Here is a 24,035-nt window from a genome sequence, read left to right on the forward strand (position 1 = left end):
CATTAAGAGGTTATTACATGTTTCCAGCACAGTTAGAATAGAGGCCTGTCACTGACTGTTTGGTTAGTGTTTACCATTTGTTTAGTCATGACCAGTTACTAAATGTAATCCATCCTTTGCAACTTTAGGAGAGTAGAATTTTAACGTTTGTTTGAAAATCATGTGACATCTTGGACAAAAAATAGCCGCTGATTAAAATGAAAAACATCCTTTGCTTGTTTGTCTTGGTGGATCACACGTTTCTCAGACATATTGCTGCAGCATGTGCTTAAAGTGGGTAATACAGAATAAAACCGCAGCAGGAAAATTCCTACTGTAACAAAAGTCACTTATTATATCACGAGTGAAGAAAAATAATTAGTGTGAAAATAATGAACTTTCCGCAGCCCTGGAAGTTGTCACATGTTAGTGGGATATACTGTCACATGATGTGCAGTAGCTCGGAGCTCAATCTTTTGAGAAACAAAACTGTTTTTGATTTATTTTATTGTTGTACCCACTTTGAAATAGAGCCTCGACTGTTTAGTTGCTCCTTTTAAACTTCATATTTTCACATATCTCATAATTGTGAAGTTGATTGAGTTATACTAAGAAAACAGGGAGCAAGTCCTATTCATTTTCTGCATAGACAACATCAGGTTACTGACACACGGAGAACCTCCGAGGCTTTCTTTTATAAAAGGTCAAAGTTATGAGCCTGTTTCCATAAAGAAATATAAGGAGAGAAGTTTGTTACAATTCCCAATGTGTATGTAGAAACATCCAATCACAGAGCTTAAAATACTGTTGCGCTAACTGCAAAACCCGACATTCATTCAGCACTTCAGTTTAGTTAATGTTCATCACTTCTTGAAATGTACATATTTGTTTGAAACAGGAATTAATAATGCGGAAAAATATGAGAATACGAGCAGCGTGTGGAGACAAAGCGCCACAGTCTTATGGAACAAAAAAATGGTAATCAGCAAACTCGTACAGCAGAGAAAGACCTCTGAGTAAAACATAAATTAAGATCATAAATGACAATGACGTCTTTATTTTCTTCTTAGACTTCATTATTCTTGAAAGGTTAGCTATCTAGCTAACTACATGTTATTATGGCTGCTTACGCTAACAGGATAACTAGCTCAATATTGTTACTGGTGACTTTGTATGACAGATACATTTTATAGTACGTCGACTCTTACATCTTTCTTTATTTCGCTTGGCTTCCACCTGACAACACTAAAAATGAAAAAGTGCGCTGATGGTTGAGATAATTTCTACCTCCAGTGTGGACAAATGTTTGTGATCTCCAATCTGCCAATACGTTGTGGTTTTAGACCCGTTGCTCCATCCTCGCACAGTGAAACAAACAGCACGGATCACAAGACATGAAAGTCCTGCAGGCTTTTAGCTCATCTGCCAAGACAAATATTCCAGCTCAACACAACTGCTAAAAGCAACAGTGGACTTGAAACTGTCTTGTTTTCACAGTTTGTAACAGTGCTGAATCATGATTTTATACATATATATATATTTTGTGTGTGTGTGTGTGTGTGTGTGTGTGTGTGTGTGTGTGTGTGTGTGTGTGTGTGCAGGCCACTCCTTTCTTTGTAGGGCTGATGGTGCTGGAGCTGGTGGTGGGTGTGCTGAAGACTGGAGGCTCAGTGGTCCCCCTCGGTGATGGACTCACCTCCATATCTGCTGGAATGATCTCCAGACTCCCTCTGTGAGTGTTTAGGCACCTCGTACTGTAGAAAAAAAAGTCTAATAACTAATGTGCTACATGACTTATCAGACATTTATATCGTTATCGTAGCTGCCTTGGCTGTTCTGAATTGATTGGATTTTTATTTTATTCTTTTTTTACTTTTGGTGTAACTTTAAATGTTGCTGTTGCCAAAGGCAGGACAAAGACAGGACGTAGGTGTGTCAGGTGATACGTGGTGTTTTTCAGTAGGTCCAGAGAGAGATCCTGGCAGACAATTAAAGGCTTTGTCCCATTTCCTCCTTTGAATGTAATTTTTGTCAGGTGGATTATCTCACTAAGTCTTTCTATTGTCCTCTTACTGTTGGCCACCAGAGTTCGGATAAGAGAAGATTAAAGTTGCTTGATTAAAGAAGGATGATTGGAGACTTCACAGTTGATACACAATACATACGTAAAACTGTGTTGTGTCCTAAAAACAAGAAGGGAAAATATCTGTGCTGCATTTGGAACAGGACAGCCATGTTGCCACATTATTACATATCCTGTCTCAAAATGTGGGCCCTTGAAATGGAGAACAGCTAAAGAGTTGAATAAGACAGATTGGCCGCTCGCCAGTGTGGTCTCATAACTACGTTTGACATTCAGTGGTGGTGGTAGCATGGATTTTTGATATTTGATCCTATACTATATAAAGGATGTACAATTTCCTTAAACGTCTGACTCTAACAAAGAGATTTACAAATGAAGCAAGAACAAGATGAACAACTGAACTCAGTACATTGCAACTGTAACCTGAACTACATATTGTACTTCTGTGGGCCCACTGTGTACTCTCCCTCAGGTTGGTCATGAGAGGCTGTGAGCTGACTGCGTACATGTATGTGTGGGACCGGTACTGCCTGGTGGAGCTGCCCTGGGACTCCGCCTGGACCTGGTGGTTCACCTTCCTGGGCGTGGACTTCTGCTACTACTGGGTCCACCGCTTCGCTCACGGTACCAACACAAGACACTCACTCTGATGTACACAAGAAGTATTGGGATTCATTGCTAATAAGTTATTAGACTTTTTACACAATCTTCTTTTTTTCTTTTTTTTTTTGGCTGTAGTTTTGTAGCCATTCATTGGCTGTGTGGTTTCTGCACTGCATATTACACTGTAACAAGTGTGCACCTCCCAGTTTTTTTGTCGTGGAAGTAGACACAGAAGTGTTCAGAATAGGACTTTTTAAAGTGATACTCCCCAAATCATTTGAGCAGGAAACACTTGCCTCTCTGTAGCCTTAGAAAAGGAGCTTGGCGGCTGTGGTCAGCTTGGATTCATGGTTTACACTATGGATTTGATAATGTACCCCTTTTTCTGTATTAAACTTGGAAATAGAAAGTTTCCATCCATGCCTGCAGGGTAATCCTGACTACTGACCATACATATGTGTACAGATGTTTAACAGTTAAACGAGCTGAATAAGCTGCTTTTATCTCAGTTATGACTTGAAGATGGACCTTTTTACACAATCAAATGAAACAAACGGTAAGTATATGTAAGGCATGAAGGTAAGTATATGTAAGGGATAATAATAGGTGTCCATTATAAGGAATTAATGGACGACGTAGGGGCCAGAATCATCAGATGCCTCAGGACAGTTGCCTCTGCAAAGAACCGTGGTCTATAATCACTTGCTAAAGAAAAAAAAAGGCACCTTTTATTTAATTTTTCATGTTTTTTCTGATTCTTATACAATGGAAACAGTGTGCAATACTCCAGTAAATAGGGCGAACCATAGATTCGACTTGGAGATATTTTTGGTCCGCTCAGCTTCGAACCAGAGAACTAATATTGTGCTAGCCAGATTCAAAGTCAGTAACCGCATACGGCTGACAAACCGTAAATATATTTGGACAATATGTTTACGTATCTAGCCAAATCAATATCAAGATTTTCATGAACAAACGATAGGGCATGTGTACTGATGGCCGCAGCCTGAAGTGGCGAGCCGGATAGCGGACGGGATGTGAGATGATCGCTTATACAAAGTATCAGTGAGTTCAGAGGGGCAGTGTGGGGGCTTGTGTGTTACAGTCGCCATCCTGTGGTCTTCAGAGGTTAAGGCACAGAAGGACTTAATAAAAAATATGTTTATAAGATATTCAGATGTTGTTTTCATTCAGTTTATTCCAATAATAATAATAATGTAGAATGGTGACAAGACAATTTCACTAGGACTACTAAGAAGGTGAGTATTCACCCAGACCATGGTATAATTAATGTTCGAATACTTTGCCAATATAACTCAACTGCCTACCAACGCCAAACCAACAATCTCTCCCCTAAACTCTTTCAAGCGTCCCTCAGATAATACGAACAAAAAAAACTACAAAGCGAGTTGATGATAAATGGTTGTAAAATGTTGATTTAGTTGCCATCCCTGCAGGGAGGAGTCGTGAAGATAGCACACACATCATGCTTTCCTGGACGTTGTGGAGGAAGCAATTATTTTTGAGTTACATCCAGCTGGTTTAGAGCTGTGCACATGTGAGAGGCCGTTGTCTCCAGAGGGCTGTGGTCTTAACCCCGAGCTCTCACAGCAACAAGCTGTATATAGTCATGGCTCTGAAGCAGCAACGTCCTGCAGCATCACTATAAAAAACAGAAATAAAAAATATATACCGGATACAGTATTTCTACAGTGGCTGGACATTTTTCCATGTGTGTTGGCTCACTGATGCGCGTGCCAGATGCTCGGGCTGCCACACAGCACACCGGAAGAGAGGTATTTATTTGTGGCCTGCACTGATGTTTATTTGTGTCAGTGGCACATCAAGCTGCCCGCCGTCTCGTCCACAGAGTTTTGGATCAAAAGTCCGCTGTGTTGGTGTTAGAATTTGACTAAACAGAAGCTGTGTTTTTAAACCGTCTGCCCGCGGCTCGCCAAAGAACTGCCCAACGTGCTTTGAGGTGACTGAGAACATCGCCCCAGAATGCTTGGTAGAGGTCAATTTTACTCTGTTGCAGCACTCTGCTTTTAACATGCACTGGAGGTATTTTAAGCTCTTACCATCATGGTGCAGGGCTTTTTGGGCGTTATTATTGTCATGGTGGTGTATGCGTGTGTTAATATGTATATGTAATGAGGATACCTTGATTTTGTGAAAGAATAAAGAGATTGGAAGGTTATTTTGGATACATTACCCATGTTATACATGTCAAGACAAATATGTTGACATCAAGTTCTGGGCGATTTAACTAATATGATATGAGGTATATTGAATAAATCTAACCACTAACTTGGTTTTTATGTGTATGTGCATGTAAAAGTCTTTTTAAATGCAAATTGTTTTTAAAGTGGATGCACAAAATAGCGGCCTGGAAATTTGCCTTTTATTCTCTTTTAAGCTAACGCCACTGTGTTGTTACCTGAAGCGACTGCATAAAACATTATTTTTCTGTGAAAGAGATCAGACTTTAACCAGGAAAGACACATTTTGGTGAAGTACTGACATGTCTAGTGTGCTTTATTTACTTTATAGCAACTGGAATTTCACAAAACTCTCACCTGGCAGTATGTGATGATGACAAATGTCTGTTAGTGGTGCTACCCATGTGTCCATGTGACGTTTGTTTTCAAAGCCTGTTTCACTTGTAAGTGGACCAGGGATTTGAGGGAGTAATAATTGCAGGCTTTTTTAAAAAAAACTTAAGCAGTATAAGAACTTCCAGCTCCCTGACTTCACAAACTCATGCCAATTTCACCTTTGGCAAAGTTAGTTTTAAAAACAGGTTGAATGAAATGACGAGTTTGTTTGTAGGACTTTCCACTATGTCAGTATGAGTTGGAACACGAGACAAATTAGGGTGAACAGGTGAAAAGTACAAAATCTCATTATAAGTCCCTGTTGCCAGATCATTTAGCATTGTATTGTAAATGAATGTTTATACCTCAGTATGAAAAACTTTGGCAGCAAACTGGTGTGGATCAGTTTTTGGAACCTGTGATTTAAAAAAATACCAAGTTAATCTTTAGTGTTTGAACCTGAATGACCTTGTAAACAAAGCTCCAGACTCATGTATTGACAGTCGAAAACCAGGTTAAGCAGCGCATATTGATGTTCTGAGGGTTGACGACCTAGGAGTGTGACCTTATTTTTAGAATTACAGTGGTTGTGTGTCTGCTGAGTAATATAAAGAGGTTTTAATGATGTGTGTTCCCGTCACTGCCCTCATTGTCTGACGATGCAGAAGAAATGACGTCTGCAGGATCACATATCTGCCCGGTTCATTTGGTCGGAATTCTTTTATTTCTGAACTGCAGAATCATTTTTATGTCTCAAAAAAACTTTCCACTTACTTTCATTTCCTCTTCTCCCAGCCTGTTGGGGTTGTTATTGTGGAACATTGTGGGGTCGCAGATAATTGTCTGGTGCTGAGTGCCCGCAGCACTCGCTCAGGATCTAAGCTTTTCCCCTTGTTACCAAAGTCCTCCCCGACCGCAGGACAGGGCCGGCACGGTCCTCACTCTTCACTCTGGTCAGCCGAGGTCATCTCGGTCAACCAGATTTTGACCTACGGCTCTTTCCAGAGCAAGGTTCAACCAAAATATTCCTATGTGTGGGATGGATGTTGCCTATAATGAAGCACTGAGGAATGAGGCAGATCTAGGATGCGGGTAGAAAGTATTTTATAGCAGTTTAATGAGTGTCAAATTGTTGTGTTACGCTGCTTTAGCAGGGCACGTCTTATTTTATTGCACTCATATCTTGGAACGATTTTACAATTTTGCCTGTTTTTGCCTCAAAACAACGAAACGCTGCATCTAATCCTATTGTGTCAAGACATATGAGCTATAAATCTTAGTATTGCATAATAAGGGAAGGATTACAATAGAAATCAGCAAAATAGGCAGCAGTGACATCCTCTGCTGGGAAATACGAGACCTTATTAGCCTCAGTGTAAAATATCATTTTCAGTTTGACCAGTTTTACGGCCCTTTTTTCATAGTTTCCCTCTCATGACTTCCACATGAAAGGACAGCTCAAAGATAATTAAGTGGAAAGTACTTTGAAAGGCCAACAGTCGTCTGTGCTGATGCCATCTTTACTGAGGAAACATTACTACTTGGCTCCGCTCTTGCCAGATGCTGCGATCTTGGAGATAGCAACAGATTAAAAGGAAAGGCCTGGGTGAAATTCAGGATTCTCCATTGACAAAAATATTAGCGAAAGCCTGTGACTAGACCGTATTATTTGGCCTTTGCTTGGCATTAAGTTGGAATGTTGAATTTCAACATGTGAACATTTTAAACATCTGAATAACCTTTGTGCACACACGCTCAAATGAGACGCTCATTTATCTCTTGACATCAATATTTGCATGAACTCTTATCATTGGTGCATGTCCCTGAATTGATGTACTCTACTGTACCTTTAGTGAGTCCTGCTTTCTTGATTAAGTATTAAGATTGCAATTTTTGGATGGTTTTATTTTGTTTTTGAAGAAGAAAAAGTTTTCAGTTGCTGACAGATTGATAGAAAGTGTGCCTCGTCTACCCCCTGCTACACATTGAACCACTGGTTTATGTATTAACAGCCATCGAAGCCACTTTTTATAAACACATTGGTTCAATAACCTGGTGACTGACGAGAATAAAAAACAAACTGCAGTGTGGCCGTTTTGTCTGCTCTTTCCCCCCTCCGGTCCTCTTTCTCCATCAGACAGACTATATATGTTTTAAACCTTTCTATTCTGAACCAGCCTGGAACCAGATGGTTTTGGGTGAACGGGAGGCCGACCTGGTTCGGATGCGGCCATGTTGTTGACAGGCCTGTTGATTTTGTTTATTCTAACCTCATATCGCAAGCGCCACTAATAGCAGCTCTGCTCTTGGGCAGCGTCTATATCCAGGCATGCCATCCAGGCTGAAGCTATTAATCAGCCAGTCAGCTGTCCGTACTCTGATTATATGTGAGGTAATGGAGTTACGCTGCAGTAGTCTCGCCATACTGGCTGCTCCTTCTCTGTGTTACACTTATAGCTCAGAAACGTCACAGAAAAGTCCAGTGAAATGGTTTCATTACTTCCTTAATGTGATGTATTTACTGTTGAAACAGCATATTTAGAGGTGTAAAGTTTAATAAATTTGTGATTGCGATTTTGAGTGTATTTTGTATTTTTTGTTTTACCCAATTAGTGCAGTCCAAGATGGAAAAATCTATGGTCGTCAATCAAAAATGGTGTCTTCGATGGTACTCGAAGACCCATCAACCAACTAACAGCTTTAATGACCAAAATCATTAATTTAAGACCAAAATCGTCCTCATCCTCTTTTTAGACTTTGTGTAGAAGTGCCAGCGCTAAAGCCAAAACTTGTTTATTGTTTTACTGCATTTTCAGAATATAAGAATAGTGTCGATAGATGACGCTAGTTGATGAGATTTCTCTGTTTGAATCTGTTTCTATTTCGTGGTGCTATGACAGATCAATTGAATCATTTGACATTCCTCGAACTGTACCTATTATTAGACTAATCTTGCACAGTGTGACATGCAGTTAACTTACAAGATTGTTGTTATGACTCTGTAAGTGTAGCCGTATATTGTGTGCATTTGTCATGTGCTGTAAGAAAACAGCCTGAGGCCACAAAATCTCCTCCTGGCTCCAGGGTCTTCTGCTCTACTGCAGTCTCTGTCTCTGCTGTACATTAGTTTCTGCTTCTTAGTCCCCCCCCCCCCCAAAACATTCTTCTTAAGATTATCTCCTATTATGCCTGTTTTACCTGCAAATCCTGATTCATTCCTGTGTCACCTTTTGGTTCTGAGTAAAATCTCTGTAGCTTCATCCAGTTTTGTGTCCGCTGTGACAAATGAGTTGTAGTGTGTTCTCCTCATTATATCCAGCAGGAAATCCTTGGTTTATATTGGTGGGAATATGCAGTTTTACATACAATAAATAAAAGGAAGTTGGCAGCCTTTTGAGAAAGGTAATGAATTTAAAGCTAGTTTTCAATATTTACAAGTAATTTAAGCTATGATAAACATGTCCTCTTGTCTCTGCTCCTTCCCCCTCTCTTTCAGAATATTACTGATATAATAATAAGATTAAAGTTAATAATACTTGTGTGACAGTGGTGAAATGTCACATGAAAAACTACTTTCAAAATATATTTCTACACCACAAAAGGATTAGGTGGAGTAGAAACACAGCTGGAGACAGTAATTTGTAAGATTTTACATTTTAATACAATTTGACATTGAAAACAGTCACAGTGAAAGTATTTTTATGTGGAAAGTAGACATGTATTTTTAGATTTCCCTTTTTCTTTGATAACCAGGGTTCATTGACAAACCTACACATAATTACTTTTTTGAGCAAAAACACCCCGCCCCTTTGTTGGGTTTGATTGGTCACCCAATGGTTTTCCAGTCATGTATTCTGGGTAAAGTTAACTCAGTGTTGTGCTCTATTGAATTCCAGGTAATTTTCACCCAGGGATTTTTAGTGTGGATTTCTCGTGTGTCTTACTAATGCATTCACTATGACACAAGAAGAGTCTGGTTCTGAGTATTTTTTGGTTTCAGGCATTATGAAAGCATGTGAAAACATGTACTGACAGGGAGATATGTCAAAACTGTGTGTAAAATCTTTTAAAACACATCACTCCAAAAATTGGAGCAGTAACAATATATATCTACAGAAATAACACCAGGTTCGTACATTCAACAGTCCCCCCCTGTTGAGACTACCCTCAGCTCCTTGGAATGAGCAGCCCTTTTCAATATTTTCTTTTTTTGCTCTACTAGCACCTTACTACATCCTTTATATCTGTTTGCTGGTGTATCCACACCCCTCCCACTCCAGACAGCAGCAGTTGTTAAGACAAACAGATGTGCTCAGCTCTCCTCCGCTGTCCTCCGTCCCTGAGGACACGCAGCCGATGTGGATGTTGTTGTTTAAAGAGGAGCTCTTCTGGCTATGTGTGGCAGGGTGTAGGCGGTGGAGGGGGTTTAACCTGCCCCCGGGCTCCATAAATCTTCACCGTGACGGCGAGTTCCTGGCCCGGTGCAGGTTGCAGGGCTGACAAAAGAATCCGGGCCCCCACTTGGTTTGCTGGTTCTGTCGGTATGGTTTGGTCAGGATGTGGGGGTCTCGCTCACGGCAGCAGAGGAGACCAAGTGAAAGGCCTCATGGGAGGTAGAGATAACATCAACAGTGATCTATAGGTCACTGTGCTCTCACTCTCTGTCTGCTGTGTGTGCGATGAGAGACTGGTCTGACTCAACCTAGACATCCCTTTGTGATGTCTATGGCCACAGGGCCTGCTTGTACTGCATTTAAACAAAGTGTAGAAAAGGAAAGTGTGTTATGATCATCGAGAGGGTCGCGGAGCTCAGCAGAGGCCAAGGTCCGGCTGTCTGCTGCCCCCGTGTGCTCCTCTCGCTGCACGGACAGACTTCCCTTTGTCAACAGCGTTGACAGACGATATTTCCACCGCTGAGGACAAACCTCCACCGATTGGAGGGATGAAGTGTTAATATGAAGGATGAGATGTCCTGGTCGGAGCGACTGTAAATGACCTTACCTGTATTCTGTTGTCAAACTGGTTGAAATAAACCCTTAATTTACAGTTATATGTGAAAATATTCTTGCTCTATAGCTTCTTCAGCTGTTTTTCAGTGTGTACTGTGTGTTCTTCGGAGGCAGACCTTTAAATTAGCAGAATAAAATAGCAAGAATTTCCAAAAAAACAAGAGACAGCGATGGACTCGGCCAGTCACCGATAGCCAGTATATTCGTCCAATCGTAGTACTTTTGTGTCCTTTGAGAACAAGTAAAATGTACGATTTAATGTGTTTTATGTATTTTTGTTTTATATATGCATTTACTGTGTTTAATATTGGCAGGTTTAAGCCTCCCACTACTGGACAACACTGAAATGCAAAACAACTCTCCATGTTGTGTTGCTGCATGGAAAGATACCACAGTGAAAAACAAATAATTCACCTGTTAAATACAAAAAGTAAATTGTAACTAAATAATTTACATGTAATATTTTAAATCGTCCATAAATTCTCAAAGCATTAAAAATAAAATATATCATGATTTCTCTTTTCTGTAATCAGTTTGCAACAGAGGACATAAAAGAGAGAGCAAAGAATTAAAACACTTTTATGTCTATGACTGTTGGAGTTAAAATGGATGATCAATTCAAATACAATGCTGATAGAATATAATAAACTAGCCATTTTACCTCACCTTTCACCTTCCATGCATAGTTTTTTTTACACCCAGTCTGTAAGAGCTGTAAGTGGGCCTGACCATGGTTAGTGTGTTTAGTTTAGTGTGTGTGACTGAGCTGTGTGGACAGCATGAAGTATGGCAGCGGCATAGGGGAGTTGGCCAACTGTCCCACCGAGTCCAGCGCTCGCTGTTTGGGTTGGCACCCCATCCAAGAGCCCTCCAATCCAAACACTGGAGGGCTGTTCACAGGCCATTACCTCTGTGATTGACAGGGCAGCCCACCACTCAGAGGGCAGCACATGAAACACAGTTTGTTCGTGCCAGGAGTTTGTCGCTGAGGGTGATGATCAGGCAGCTGATTGATGTAACTATAAAAGCATTTCATAAGGTTTTGGTGGTTAAATTGAGTCGATTATGACCTTCTTCTATGCTGATTATTTTTCTTTCTGACCAGTCATACTAACTCTTTTTATAACAGCATTATCAAGGTACAGTTTGATCATTATTGGCACTTATTCCGGTTTCTACTGGAGAGAAATTTATGGAGCTCAATAGGACTTTGGGTCTTGGTTTATAGGACTCTGGTTATGTAAGCACTGCTCCTGACAGGGTTGAGGTGGACGTAAACAGGCTCAGTTAAAGTCTAACTCAGTCACGTAACATGACTGATCATGACTTATAGGCCTTGATTATGTGTCATGATATAATTCAACAGTATAACCTAAAATTGTAGAATTACATCACCCTGCTGCCATACTTGTTCTTGCAGCCTGGTAAATCCTGGTGGTAAATACCGGCACAGTAAGGCTTATTTTGCAGTCAGATAAGCACACTGATATAGAGACACAACGCTTATCAGAGGGGGAAGCAGTGCCAAAATATGCAACCAAGGGCTGAATAGCTTGTAAAAAAACATTAGAGCGTGTCAAAGGATTATTTTAACAGCCATGTCTACCAGAGAGGAAAAGGTATATTGACAAATTCAGTAGTGTTGGTCTGTCTCGGTGTCCTTTTTCCATACCTTGCTTTTCTTGGATAAATGATCCCACTAATTGGCCAGAAGTGAAATACTATATTTACAACTAAAGACCATGATTAACCGAACTTCGGCAATCTGAAAAAGCTATTTGCTGCACATTTAGGCATACTGAGGTTGGGAATCCCACAGTTTTCTCGCTGCTGATGCATCATATCTGTATCCAACTATTGTGATTCTTAAAGGCTCAGTTTTTTGCTTAAGCTGCTAATGAAAACTTAGTTTGGTGCAACCCACCACACAGCAGCTTTTAGGCATTTTTCTGTTGCTTGAGAGCAGACGGAAAGTGACAACGAGGCACCTTCATGCAATACAAAATCAATGGAGAGCGATGAATTGAAAGGTGGCCATATAGGTAACTGGAAGTATGTTCGAGGTGTCCTGTTGCATTAATGAGCACATGACAGCCAGGAGGTTTATTATTTAAAAAAAAAATTGTCAGTACTGTTACAAATTAGCATTACAACAATGATTCACATGACTAATTTCTGATCTGCCACCAAGAAGATTAAGATTTGGCTAAGAATATTGGGCACAAACAATTGACTATTGGTAGGAAGTTGGATGCGAACAATATCTTTTGCGAAGTTTTTGTGGTGCTATAACAATGTCGCACTAAAGTACTAAATTTAACTACAGTATTACTCACACAGCCACTACAGGTCCTTATCAACATAAACATTGTGTTTAAGGGATTTGAATAAACGACTAATTCCGCCATGAGAGAGAACAATCTCATACAAAGTGTAACTGTTCATCACCTGATTAGCGTGCATTCATCCTTGTTATTCCTGAGAAAGCGTGAGCTGATCCCAGATGGAAGTGCCGTCCTCAGCGTTTCTCTGCATATGCTGGGAATGTGGGCTCTGTGGCATTGGTTCTCAGCATTAACGGGGCTTCCCTCCTGAATAGGCTCTGCCAAACTATGCAGCGTCCCGCCGAGTCCAAAGATGAGGACATGGGCTTGCAGTGAAGCCTAGCGGTTCCTACTTCCTATCAATGACAACGAGCATCAATCTTAGCCGCCCTTAGTCCTGGACCCTGCCAAGCATGATTCCAGTGAGAAGGAAAAAAGCAAAAGACTCAGGCTGCTGGAATTAAACAAAGGCTGGATTATCCTCGCAATATGTCTCTTAGCAGGACAGTTCATCTCAGAATCCCCGATGGTTCAGAGCGGAAGAAGTGTCATAATTTCAGTGCTTGACTGCTGTACTGCTCTCATACTCCTTGTCTGCAGACTGTCATTTACTTTAAGAGGGCAAATAAAGTTTGACATAAAATATAACCCTGTTGCTTCCATTTTGACTCCATCCAAAATACGCCATTTAACACCGTATGTGACACTTCCAAAAACACTCCCCGTGGCAATTATTCCTCTCACACCTGCTGAAATCCAGCAATAACCCTGTTAAATAAGCGAGGTGTGGAGTATTGCTCGGGAGCAGTAGTTTTCTCTCGGAGCTCCTCAGGGTTTCCCCGAACGCTTGACCTCAAGCACTTGAGGAATTCCACCTCGGTTTCACTGATTGGAAACGAGTCCGGACAGATTGTGGTGCTCCTCTGCTCGTACCGCACACACCTTCGATTCTCAGCAGCGTGTTTGTTCAGGTGCAACGGACCCCTCGACCCATTGGGGTTTACGACCGCCCGCCTTGATACAATTCACAAGTTTATTAAACAGCGAGAGTGTTCAAGATGTGACTTTTGAATGATTTTCTCAAAATAGAAAGGAGTAATCCCACCCTGGGCAAAGTTTTTATTGTGTGTATGTGTGTGTGTGTGTGTGTGTGTGTGTGTGTGTGTGTGTGTGTGTGTGTATATGTGTGTGTGTGTGTGTGTGTGTGTGTGTGTGTGTGTGTGTGTGTGTGTGAATGTGTATACATGGATTTGTACTTGAACACTGTTAATATGAGAAAATGTCACAACTTTAAAGAAATGATAAAATAATATAAAGTAGCTTGACATATGGTAAATATGAAGCTACATCCAGAAGTGGAGCTGGACTATTTCTTGGCTGGAAGCAGTTGCCAGGCAACCAGTGGAGACTCCAGGAAGTTACTGGACCCGAAAGATGTAACGTGTTTTTGTTATTCTTGGACAAAGCCAGAGTAGCTGTTTCCCCTCATTTTCAGTCTTTATGCTAAGCTAACAGGCTACAGCTTCATATTTACCGACATAAAAGTGTTATCGTCTTAACTCTTCACCAGAAAGCAAATAAACACATTTTCCAAGATGTTGAACTAGCGATGATCTCTAGATAAACTAAAAATTGCATCGCCATCAAGCTAAAAATAAGGTCGTGTGTATGTGCAGGGAGGGACGCGCACACTCATGTATGCCTTGTGTGATTGTAACCCTGACATTTTAGCTTCTGAACCACCCATATGTGGCCACATTCATTCATCCCTAATATCTTTTTTTACTCAGGTTTAATTGTTTGATAACTGATCCCTTAATCACAAATCCCACCACACATCAAGGCTGCCACATAAAACTTAAACCTCATTTAATAACTTGGGCTGCTTTTATTATAACAAATACATTGCTATACATAGTCTATATGGGGCTTTGTGGTTCTGCAATATTTGAAGGTTACTGTTCTCTCTTGTACGGCTGCAGAAGCCAAAGTGGACGGGAGGTGCCAAAAAGCACAGACCAGACGGGGTGGTCCGGAAAACGGCCCGGAGATCCAGTGAAACTTAACAAGCATGTTCCCTTTGGATGTTAAAATGAAGTGTAACACAGATATTAATGTAGCAAGTATCACAACACAGCAGAGGAATGTAAACTGGAGCACTGGGACATCAGGCTGGACGCTAACCAGCTGCAGCCAAATACCCCCGCCGTCATAATAGTCGGAATCCCCCCTCCCCAAATGGCCGGCTACACTCAAGCCTCAGCTTTTCATCCCGGCTGGCCAGGAGCGGGAGAGAAAGGGCTCCTTCTGGGGATGAAAGTGTCTAGTTACTCATCTGGGGAAGGAGCAAGTTTTTGATTTTTGAGATAAATCACTTGTAGTGATGTAAAGGCAGCTGAATGTGTGCGAGGGTTCAAGGCCCACACAGGGATCTCATGATTGTTATATGGCTGCTCATTAACATAGCAGGTGGATGGTGGGATTAGATTTAGACTGTCTGACTCCTGTTTTATGTTGGATCTGTGTGTGTGTGTGTGTGTGTGTGTGTGTGTGTGTGTGTGTGTGTGTGTAATTTCCTCCAGAGGTGTCCATCATCTGGGCTGCCCACCAGGTTCACCACAGTTCAGAGTACTACAACCTCACCACCGCCCTCAGACAGTCCCTCACCCAGCAGTTCACATCATGGGTAAGATATTATTCATTCTCTTAAAGGATTTTACTTATTGACAACATATCCCATTTAATAATACCAAGTATTATCTGTGCTGCTGGAGACTGATATATCTTGTTCCTATGTGCCTTAAACTGCCATTGTTGTCCCAAAACTATTAAAAACACATTATCATGAACACAGACACTGAAGTTTATTTTGATTCAATCCCACATACACCGTCCCACTGCTGTAAATACTCAGTAGTGCACCAAATCTGCAGCTAAAAATAGTTCCCAACAAATACACTATTTACTCCTGTTTGAGTAATGTTTGCTGAAATCGCCAGCTGTTTAAGTTTGGAAAGTCAGTATTGTAAATGTTGAGAGAGGCTAATACCAGGTGTTTTGGTCTTTTCATGGGATTTGTTCACAGTAACAAAAATATATAATATTGCCGGCCTTATCCTTAAAATTTACTCCATATTGTTTGTATTTGGTGGTCTATATAATATTTTCTAATTTTGAGAATTCACATATTGAGATGCAGAACAATGTGAGCACAACTATAGCATTCACTCACATAGGATATATTTATTTATTTATTTATTGTATGTGTAAAGTTAGATTACATTAGAATATATTAAAAGCAATCTCATACACGTTGCTGATGAAGATATAAAATGTGTGTTTTCTATCAGCGTGCACACACCAGGAGCTGTGATGTAACTGTGCAGGAGATGCTAATTATGTTACTAAAGTTGTATATCAAGGTTTATTGGGACTGGAAATGTCCCATGTGTTGCAAATAAAATGGCTCGATGTGTTCTTATAATACGCAATATGTTAATAATCAAAGAGGACTTTTAATAGAAAGCAGATAGATGTTAGTTTCTCAGCCTTGGTGTGAGGGAATCCCTGAGGTTGCTGTGAATGTATCACAGGAGATTTGTCAGACGTGCACTGTATTCATTTCTCCCTTCTCCTCCTCAGATTTTCTACCTGCCCCTGGCTCTGGTTGCACCCCCCGCGATCTTTGCTGTTCACATACAGTTAAACCTTCTCTACCAGTTCTGGATCCACACAGAGGTAAATATTTAAACACAGGTATAGATTATGTAATCAGCTGGACTGCTGTTGTGGAAACTGTGCCATGAGCTGGATCCTAAAAAGAAGAATTTGTGTCTTCAACAAAGGATCGTGATGTTATGCATGTTAAAACATTTGATATAATTAGGTATATAACTACCATCATTCATCACCAGACACACGTCCTGTTTTATGTCTGTGAGTGTAGCACTGACATTTTACCTACATACAGAGTGTCAGGATAAGTTTCAAATAATGATTAACATGAGTTTTGTGTTATAGTTAGAGATGCACTGATCCAACGGCCGGAGACCGGAATCGGCCGGTTTTCAGCTTCTGTGTTGGTCAGATATTCAGATATACACACATGCTGTGATGGTCCATGTGCACAGCGACGCAGACAGTAACAGAGAGAGGTGGGGCGGGGCCACCTGGTGTGTCTGCAGTAAGATAAGTGTAGGTGTGTGTGTGGAGAAGGGAAAAGCAAGGTGAGCGCATTAAAGTAGTTTGAGAGTAAACTCTAAAATAAGATGAAAAATGGAAAATTGGAATGGTAAAACAAGATATACACTCATTTTGAGCTGGATTCTATTGAAAGAAAAAGCTCTGTCAGCTCTGTTCTGTTATTCGTTGATTTATTATGAACGTTCTATTCAATTTTCCATTAAGTCAGTAACAGCAGGTCAGATTTAAAAATGTTTTAAATCTGCCAAGAAAACTGCAATTGGTGCATCTCTAGTTATAACCCTGCATATACTGTTTACTTTATTTTTGATTCATATGTAACACGCTCAAGTATCTAATCTAATTGAAAATTCTTTGTAGCATTCATATGCAGGTGGAGAACTTTAATACTATGTACTATGTAAAGTATATTACAATGATTAAATATGTAAATATATTGTGTCTGCAGTCAACATGTTGCACATGTAGCTATTTATGAATTTACGGTTCCATTCATTGTTGCTGTGCACTGTAAAAAAGGTAATATGACTGAAAAAAAAGTCTGTAAAGTTATCTTTCTCCCTGTGCCAATACTAATCCGTCTGCTAAGCCGAGCCTTTGTAGACTCAGTGCTGCAGTGGAACCTGTATTCAATAAAAAATAATGAGATTTTATGAAATATTCCAAACAGAAGCATGACCACTCTCTCTGCCTTTAAAGTGACTGGGAGTATCACTTTTACAATCCCCACAATCTTTAGAGGGAATGAATGGATTTGGAACGCCTTCCATCTTTTAGTGCACTATTAGTGAAAACAGTCGTAATAGTCAAAATTTTCTGAAGGGATGTAATTTATGCCTCCTTTATGGGCTTTTTTTGATGTCATGTAATTTATTGGCACGCTATTTTCTGCAGCACTCCAGCCTCAGAGCAGGAGTGAAGTGGTGGAGACCCTTTTCATTCAAGATGAAACTCTCACGCTCGGCTGCCAGACGCGGCCATTACATGGAAATAATGAATCACTGAGAAATTCTGTCCAGCCGTGCACGTTTCTCCAGACTGAGAGGTCTGTTGTATTGATGCGAAACATCAAAATATGTGAGAGCTGCAGCCAAAAGAGAAACATGAACTGTGTGAAATATGCTTTGTGACCTCTCTAATCTTTAATGACTCACTGGTGCATCTGTTTGATATCTCAGAAAAGAAAATGGTTTATGTTTGATAGTTTTATGCACAAAATGTACCCGTGATGCATTCACGGCAGGGTTTTCTGTCTGTGTGCGTTACTGGGTTTAAACATTACCATTAACATCTCTGCTCTTGGCACTTTTCCCTCATCCCCACTAGTTGCTGTGCTACCAGTCCATAAATACTGTTATTCATTCAACAGTGTAACCCATTTGAGTTCCATAAACAAGAATATGAATGTATGAAAGTAATATTGACGGCTCACTTTTTGTCACCTGTTTAGTAAAGTATTATAACTAATACCAAGTGTCTCATAATGCATCTTTCCAACAGTTATCCATAGTAATCTTTTGGTTTTATGTCCGGTCAGAAGGTCGTTCAGACTAACTTTGGTCTGGAACAACATATGAGTGGTCACAAGCTGAAATTATTAGTCAATCGACAGAGAATTAATCAGACTATCCATCATTTAAGTAATTTTCAAGCAAAAATTCCAAACATTTGATGGTTCCAGCTTCTGAGAGATGAGGATTTGCTGCTTTTTCTTGTCTTGTATTATTAATTAAACTGAAAATCATTGGGTTTTACACTGTTGAAAACATTATCTTGGACCAATTTATAGATGTCCGTCTGTTAGTCGGTAGGTCCACCACTTTGGTTGAGAATAAAGTATGTATTGGACAGATTAAGATGAAAGTTTGGGTGGACATTCATGGTGCCCGCCTAATCAGTTTCATGATCCCTTGACCTTTGCTCTAGCGCCACCAGGAGGTCAAAGTTTCCACTTATCCTATTCAACATTCCTCAAAATTCTCCCTAGGTCAACATTTTTGTCCAGGAAAAACTATGTATAGAAAAATAATGTCCATATAAACAAGAAATATCAAAATCAAATAGGCAGGTTGGCATAAAATTTAGTTACACATTTATGCTCCCAAGAAGATTTACCTTGTTGACCTTTCATGTTATACCACGATCGGGCCAAAATGTCAATTTTGCACATTATCTCATGATCTAAAAATCATATTGTGCTGAAATCCACTGAGCAAATTGTATGTGTAAAATATTTAATGTATTTTATTTTGTAATTTTATTTCAGCTGATCAGAGACCTTGGACCTCTGGAGTGGGTCTTCAACACCCCAAAACATCACAGAGTTCATCACGGTGAGATAAGCTACTTTATAAAGGAGAGTGACAATATAATCTGCTTATTTTATAAAGTTTTACAGAGATTTTCTGTTTCTTTTTGCCATAACTGATAGTACATCAATATGCCCAGGAAGAGCAACATTAAATATGTGGTACTGTTAAGGCTGAAAAGTGTGGGGAAAACTGACATAATGAAATGAATAGGGGTCAGAGATTATGTTTAAAGAGTGTAAATCATTTCATATTACCTTAACAGGGAGGAACCTTTATTGCATTGACAAGAATTACGGAGGAATTCTGATCATATGGGATCGATTATTCGGTAAGTAAAAGTAATCTTTAATTAATAGCTGCTTTTATTCCTGATTTATTTTATTTATTTTCATCAAATTGTGCAGATAAAGTGTTCATTGCGTAACATGTATGACTCATAAACAGATATTAGCAGCCTGTGAGGTCAAATGGTTACACATCTCTCTCCAAATTTTCAATCTTCTGTGTACCATCAAAGTATTGAAAGATGTTATTAGTGTTACTGTTTTTGGTGTTTGCCTGGTGATGCCTGCCCTGTCATTACTTGATATTTTATGGAAACCAAAAGATGTGGTATGACCCATTGTAACAACAAAATGAAAGGAAACAGTGACTCTATAAACTGTAGCTTTGCCTGTAGCTTTTATACCCGACTCAGCAATTTTGCACCAAACATCAGTTCGAGGTAACTGATGAAAGTCTGAGGTTTACATAACCCAGAAGTCCCCTGGGTCATTTTTTTCCTCTATGTGGCCGCAGACAGTTTTAAGAGGTTGCTCACAGAAGCTCCCAACTTTTTTTTATTAATTTCTCTTTGGAGTATTCATCTCACTATAAGTTGGGCAAATGTATTGGTCTTGATTTGCTAAAGAGCCAGATATTTCCCTTGTTGATGGAGACCAAAACAGGACAGTGAATATTGAACTTACATTCGCCAGGTGGACACAAACACAACTATAGATGACTGCTAATGCCACTCTATTTCTGCTGGATGTGTAAATCAGCAAATGTTTGCAAACAGTTAATGTCACTATTGTGTTTTTCAAGCTCCAAGTATCCAGAAAAGAATACAAGTTTAAAGGCTGATGAGGAGGATTTGTCAGTCAGTAAACCCCCAATTCAAAGTTGGCCTCTCTTTCCCGGCTCAACGGGTGATAGAGAGCGAGAACAGTGGTGGTCGAGCGAGCAAGAGAGTGAATAAAGAGAGGGAGCAGCGTTAGTGAAAACAAAGCAGTGAATCAGAGAAATAGCACATTGCTTTCTGATTGTTTCACGGCGGTTACGTTCTAAAGCGTGTATAAATGTGGCCATGCCTCCACACAACCTTGAAGGAGGGAGCCACATTGTCAGTGTAAATGCAGCCAAAGCCACGCTGCACCATGTCCGCTGTAGCCCTCGGTCAAACAGACACACAGACCGTCCTTACTTCACACCCTGCACAGGCCGATGCCCAGAAATGTCCCAAACACAGCAAAAAAATAAGAAAATACAAGTAGATGGCAGGGTATCTGCATATACAATCACTGCCACATCACCTCATCAGTGATGATTGAGAGGGATTATTTTTGTAAAAGTCTACGCTCATAAAAACTGTTGATGTCCCTCTCAGGTACCTTTGCTCTCGAGTCAGACAAAGTGGTGTACGGCCTGGTGTTCCCTATCAAGACCTTTGAAATCCTCTATGTTCAGGTGAGTCCTACCTTCATCAACGGCGGCTCACCTCCATCCGCCTGACTATGTACACCTTCAGTAGATGAGGCGTGAGCTCATATTTCTCTCGCTGGCTGAGAGGCCATTTTGTAACCATAACATTATTACTTTCCTCTAAACAAACTGCCCAGCTGAGGTGAAGGAGGCCAGTAAAGTGAAATGCCAGGAGGTGGATGTTGTGATTATTTTTGCTGCCCTCGCTGCTGGCAGACCACAGCGTGAGCAATGTCCTGCCCAATGAAAGCAGAAACATTCCTACTCAGAATTAGTTAGTGCAGCAATGGCTTAGTTAACATTGATCAGCTAAATGTAGCGTTTGATTGTATATTGATGTTTGGCTTATGTTTTTTTTGCCCTTTCAGTTACACTACTATTTGTATTTGTGGAGAAGGTCCAACACCTACAAGACAATCAGCAACAAATTGTCAACTTTCGTCAAAGGTCCAAGTTGGAAACCTGGTAAAGCTCGGTTAGGTGACCACATAGACAATCCCAAGGTTAGTAAATACAAAATCCTCCGTTCTCATCATTTTCACAGTAATGCCCCCGGGGTTCGTTATCCGTCATTTTGACACACACACAAAACTCAGGCCTAAATGACTCAGAGCATTCCTTATTGAAGGATTCACATATTCTACAAGTTTTACAAGGAACTGCCACATCAAATAAATGCTGCAAAGCCTTTGTAGAGGGAACACAATAAGTTCATTTTCACCGTCTTTAAACGCAGTCTGCGGGATTAAAACCGCATGCAGTTGAGTGTGAATGTGCGTGTGTGTGTGTGTGTGTGTGTGCAGAAAGAAATACAGGCTCCAGCTGAATGCCCCAGCGGTTAGCTTTGAAATAACGCTGATGGTGTCACATATTTAGTTCCCTCATGCTTCACACTTAAAAAAAAACCCTCCCCTTTGCCTTTACAATTAAATTGGCCCCTTAAACCCAGCGGGGTGATTCTAAACACGGACAGAGCTGGAGTTTAACCGAAATATCTTGAAAGGCTTCGTGTTAGACGGCTGCTCCTTGATATCTGCCGGTGAGGGAAAGAAAGGAAAGAGAGGGGAGAGAAGTGGGAGACAAGGTTGAACTTGTTTCAGCTCTTTGAGAATAAGCAGAGCAGCTTGCTGGAATACCTACAGGGTTGGGGATGGGATGCGGGGGGAACCCACATGTGGTGGTTTGGTTCCTGGGAAACCCCCCGAATGAGAGACAGGCGTCTATGATTGGCCACTTTTTTTGTACTTTATTCCCAAAAAGGATGCAGTTTCAACATAAAGCCCTCAGGCCTTATTACTTATCGTTAAGAAGCACATTCAGACAAAAACAGGTCAAATGACTCAGGGAATTCTTACAGACGGACTCATATATTCCTCTGTGTTTGGGGGAAACCGCTACACCCAATAAATCCTGGCTGACTTTGAGGATGGAACACAACAAACTAATTTTCACCAGTTTTGAAATTCAGCCTGTAGGAGACTGAAATAACAAAAGAAAATAAACACATAAAAGGTAGAAGAAGAGAAGTTTGAACATGTTGCTCCATAACATAAGTTCAATTTTGACATTTTTGTATTTTTAAAGGCCCAAACATTCTGACTCACTTTTGTTTCTTGTTCTTTTTGTCATTTCCATTATTTCCTTTTTCTATTTCCTTTCCTGAAGCTGCCCTTTCACCTTCTCTTAAAGTTCTGATCCTTCATATTTTCATTGTATTTATGACTTTTTTTCAGCAGTAGCTGTTTAGTATTTGCATTTGGCTTTTGTCTCTCTGCACAGAAGTTTGTATTGTTATTTGCAATGCATGCAGTCAGTGATTTAGAGGCATTTAGAGGAGTAAGGCTGCACAGTCAATCAAAATATTATCGAAATTGCAATATGGCCAATATGCAAATTGCAGAAGCAGCATTTCTTTGATAAAGGTAAAATGTAAAATGATTTAATAAAACATAAAATAAATCATCATCATGAATTTATTAGTGTTATAATTGTTCTTGATAGACAGTTGTTGTTTATGGAAGTGATTCCTTGTGATGGTACTTGAACATACTGTGAAGCAGCAGCTAAATTGAACAACATAGAAATAATAAAAAATATATAATATAAAAATATATGCCCACATATTTGTGTTGAATAGGAAAGTAAACAAATAAGATTACATGTCGGTGTGATGCTGTGAGTCAGTTGCGAAACCTGAAAACCCTGTGCTGCGATTGAGAGTGCTTGGAAACTAGTTAGCATTCAAGCACCAAAATCAAAATGGATAATGGATAAGTCATGGATAAAAGGTTAAAAAGTAGTAGTTTCATGAAACCAAACTCTATGCAAGCTCTGGGATATAGAGCTCAAGCCTAAACAGCAACGGTTACAGAATCATGTTATATATGATAGAATAATTGTAGCATTATCCACTTTTATATAATGAATAATGGTAAACACTATCCAGGTTAAAGTCATTTCAGGTGAACTCATTTGGAACTGGTGCTGTTGGAGGGATACTTTAGCTCATTTGGTTAAAGCTTTAATGTTCTTTAAAGGCCCAGTGTGAAACATTAAGTTGGATATATTGACAGAAATTTTCATTAACCTGAAAATAAGACCATTGTAGCTTCTCCTACACGCCGGGAAGGCTGAACTTTATTCAGATAACTTCACTGCTAGATACCATTAAATCCTACACACTGGTCTTTTAAAGCCATAAAGAAATAATACACACAGCACATCATACTTCATATGTATTTACACTGGTTATTAATAAAGAGTCGTGGTATGAGCTTTTCACTGCTCTGTTCAGTACAGCCATACTGTAACGTTTCTGAGCATGTTACTATAATCATGAGGTTAACCTTGAATGAGTTGTTGTTATAGGCATGCTGTCTGGTGTGAGAATCTGTGAAGAAAATGACTCAATTTACAAAATATATTAGGGATTCGGGAATTAAACATGTTTTATTTTCCATGTGCAGGTTACCGGACAGGAAGTGCCTCATAGTCCCAGCTGGTCACTGCCTTTACAAGTTTATGTGGTCATACATTTCCTGCTGGTGCTGCGGACTTACCACGATTTGTTTGAAAACAAGATGGTACGTATTAGGAAAACTGTAAAAGAATACACACATATAAACTTCATTAGATGGCCTAATGCCTTGCTCAGAAGCACACTGACAGTACTTCTGAGGGAA

At 40.0% G+C, this 24,035-nt stretch overlaps 1 protein-coding gene across 1 annotated transcript in view; it reads left to right on the forward strand.

Moving 5' to 3' along the window:
- agmo (alkylglycerol monooxygenase) overlaps positions 1–24,035 on the forward strand; it is a 46,008-nt gene that overhangs the window by 3,012 nt on the left and 18,961 nt on the right. Inside the window, exons 2-10 of the mRNA XM_051407647.1 lie at positions 1,581–1,711; positions 2,535–2,686; positions 15,178–15,281; positions 16,238–16,333; positions 19,065–19,131; positions 19,373–19,438; positions 20,759–20,838; positions 21,222–21,356; positions 23,820–23,936. Of these exons, the coding sequence (XP_051263607.1) occupies positions 1,581–1,711; positions 2,535–2,686; positions 15,178–15,281; positions 16,238–16,333; positions 19,065–19,131; positions 19,373–19,438; positions 20,759–20,838; positions 21,222–21,356; positions 23,820–23,936 (948 nt within the window). The remainder of the gene's footprint in view (positions 1–1,580; positions 1,712–2,534; positions 2,687–15,177; positions 15,282–16,237; positions 16,334–19,064; positions 19,132–19,372; positions 19,439–20,758; positions 20,839–21,221; positions 21,357–23,819; positions 23,937–24,035) is intronic.

The sequence above is a fragment of the Dicentrarchus labrax genome, unplaced genomic scaffold (assembly GCF_905237075.1).
Source record: "Dicentrarchus labrax unplaced genomic scaffold, dlabrax2021, whole genome shotgun sequence".
Lineage (NCBI taxonomy): Eukaryota > Metazoa > Chordata > Actinopteri > Moronidae > Dicentrarchus > Dicentrarchus labrax.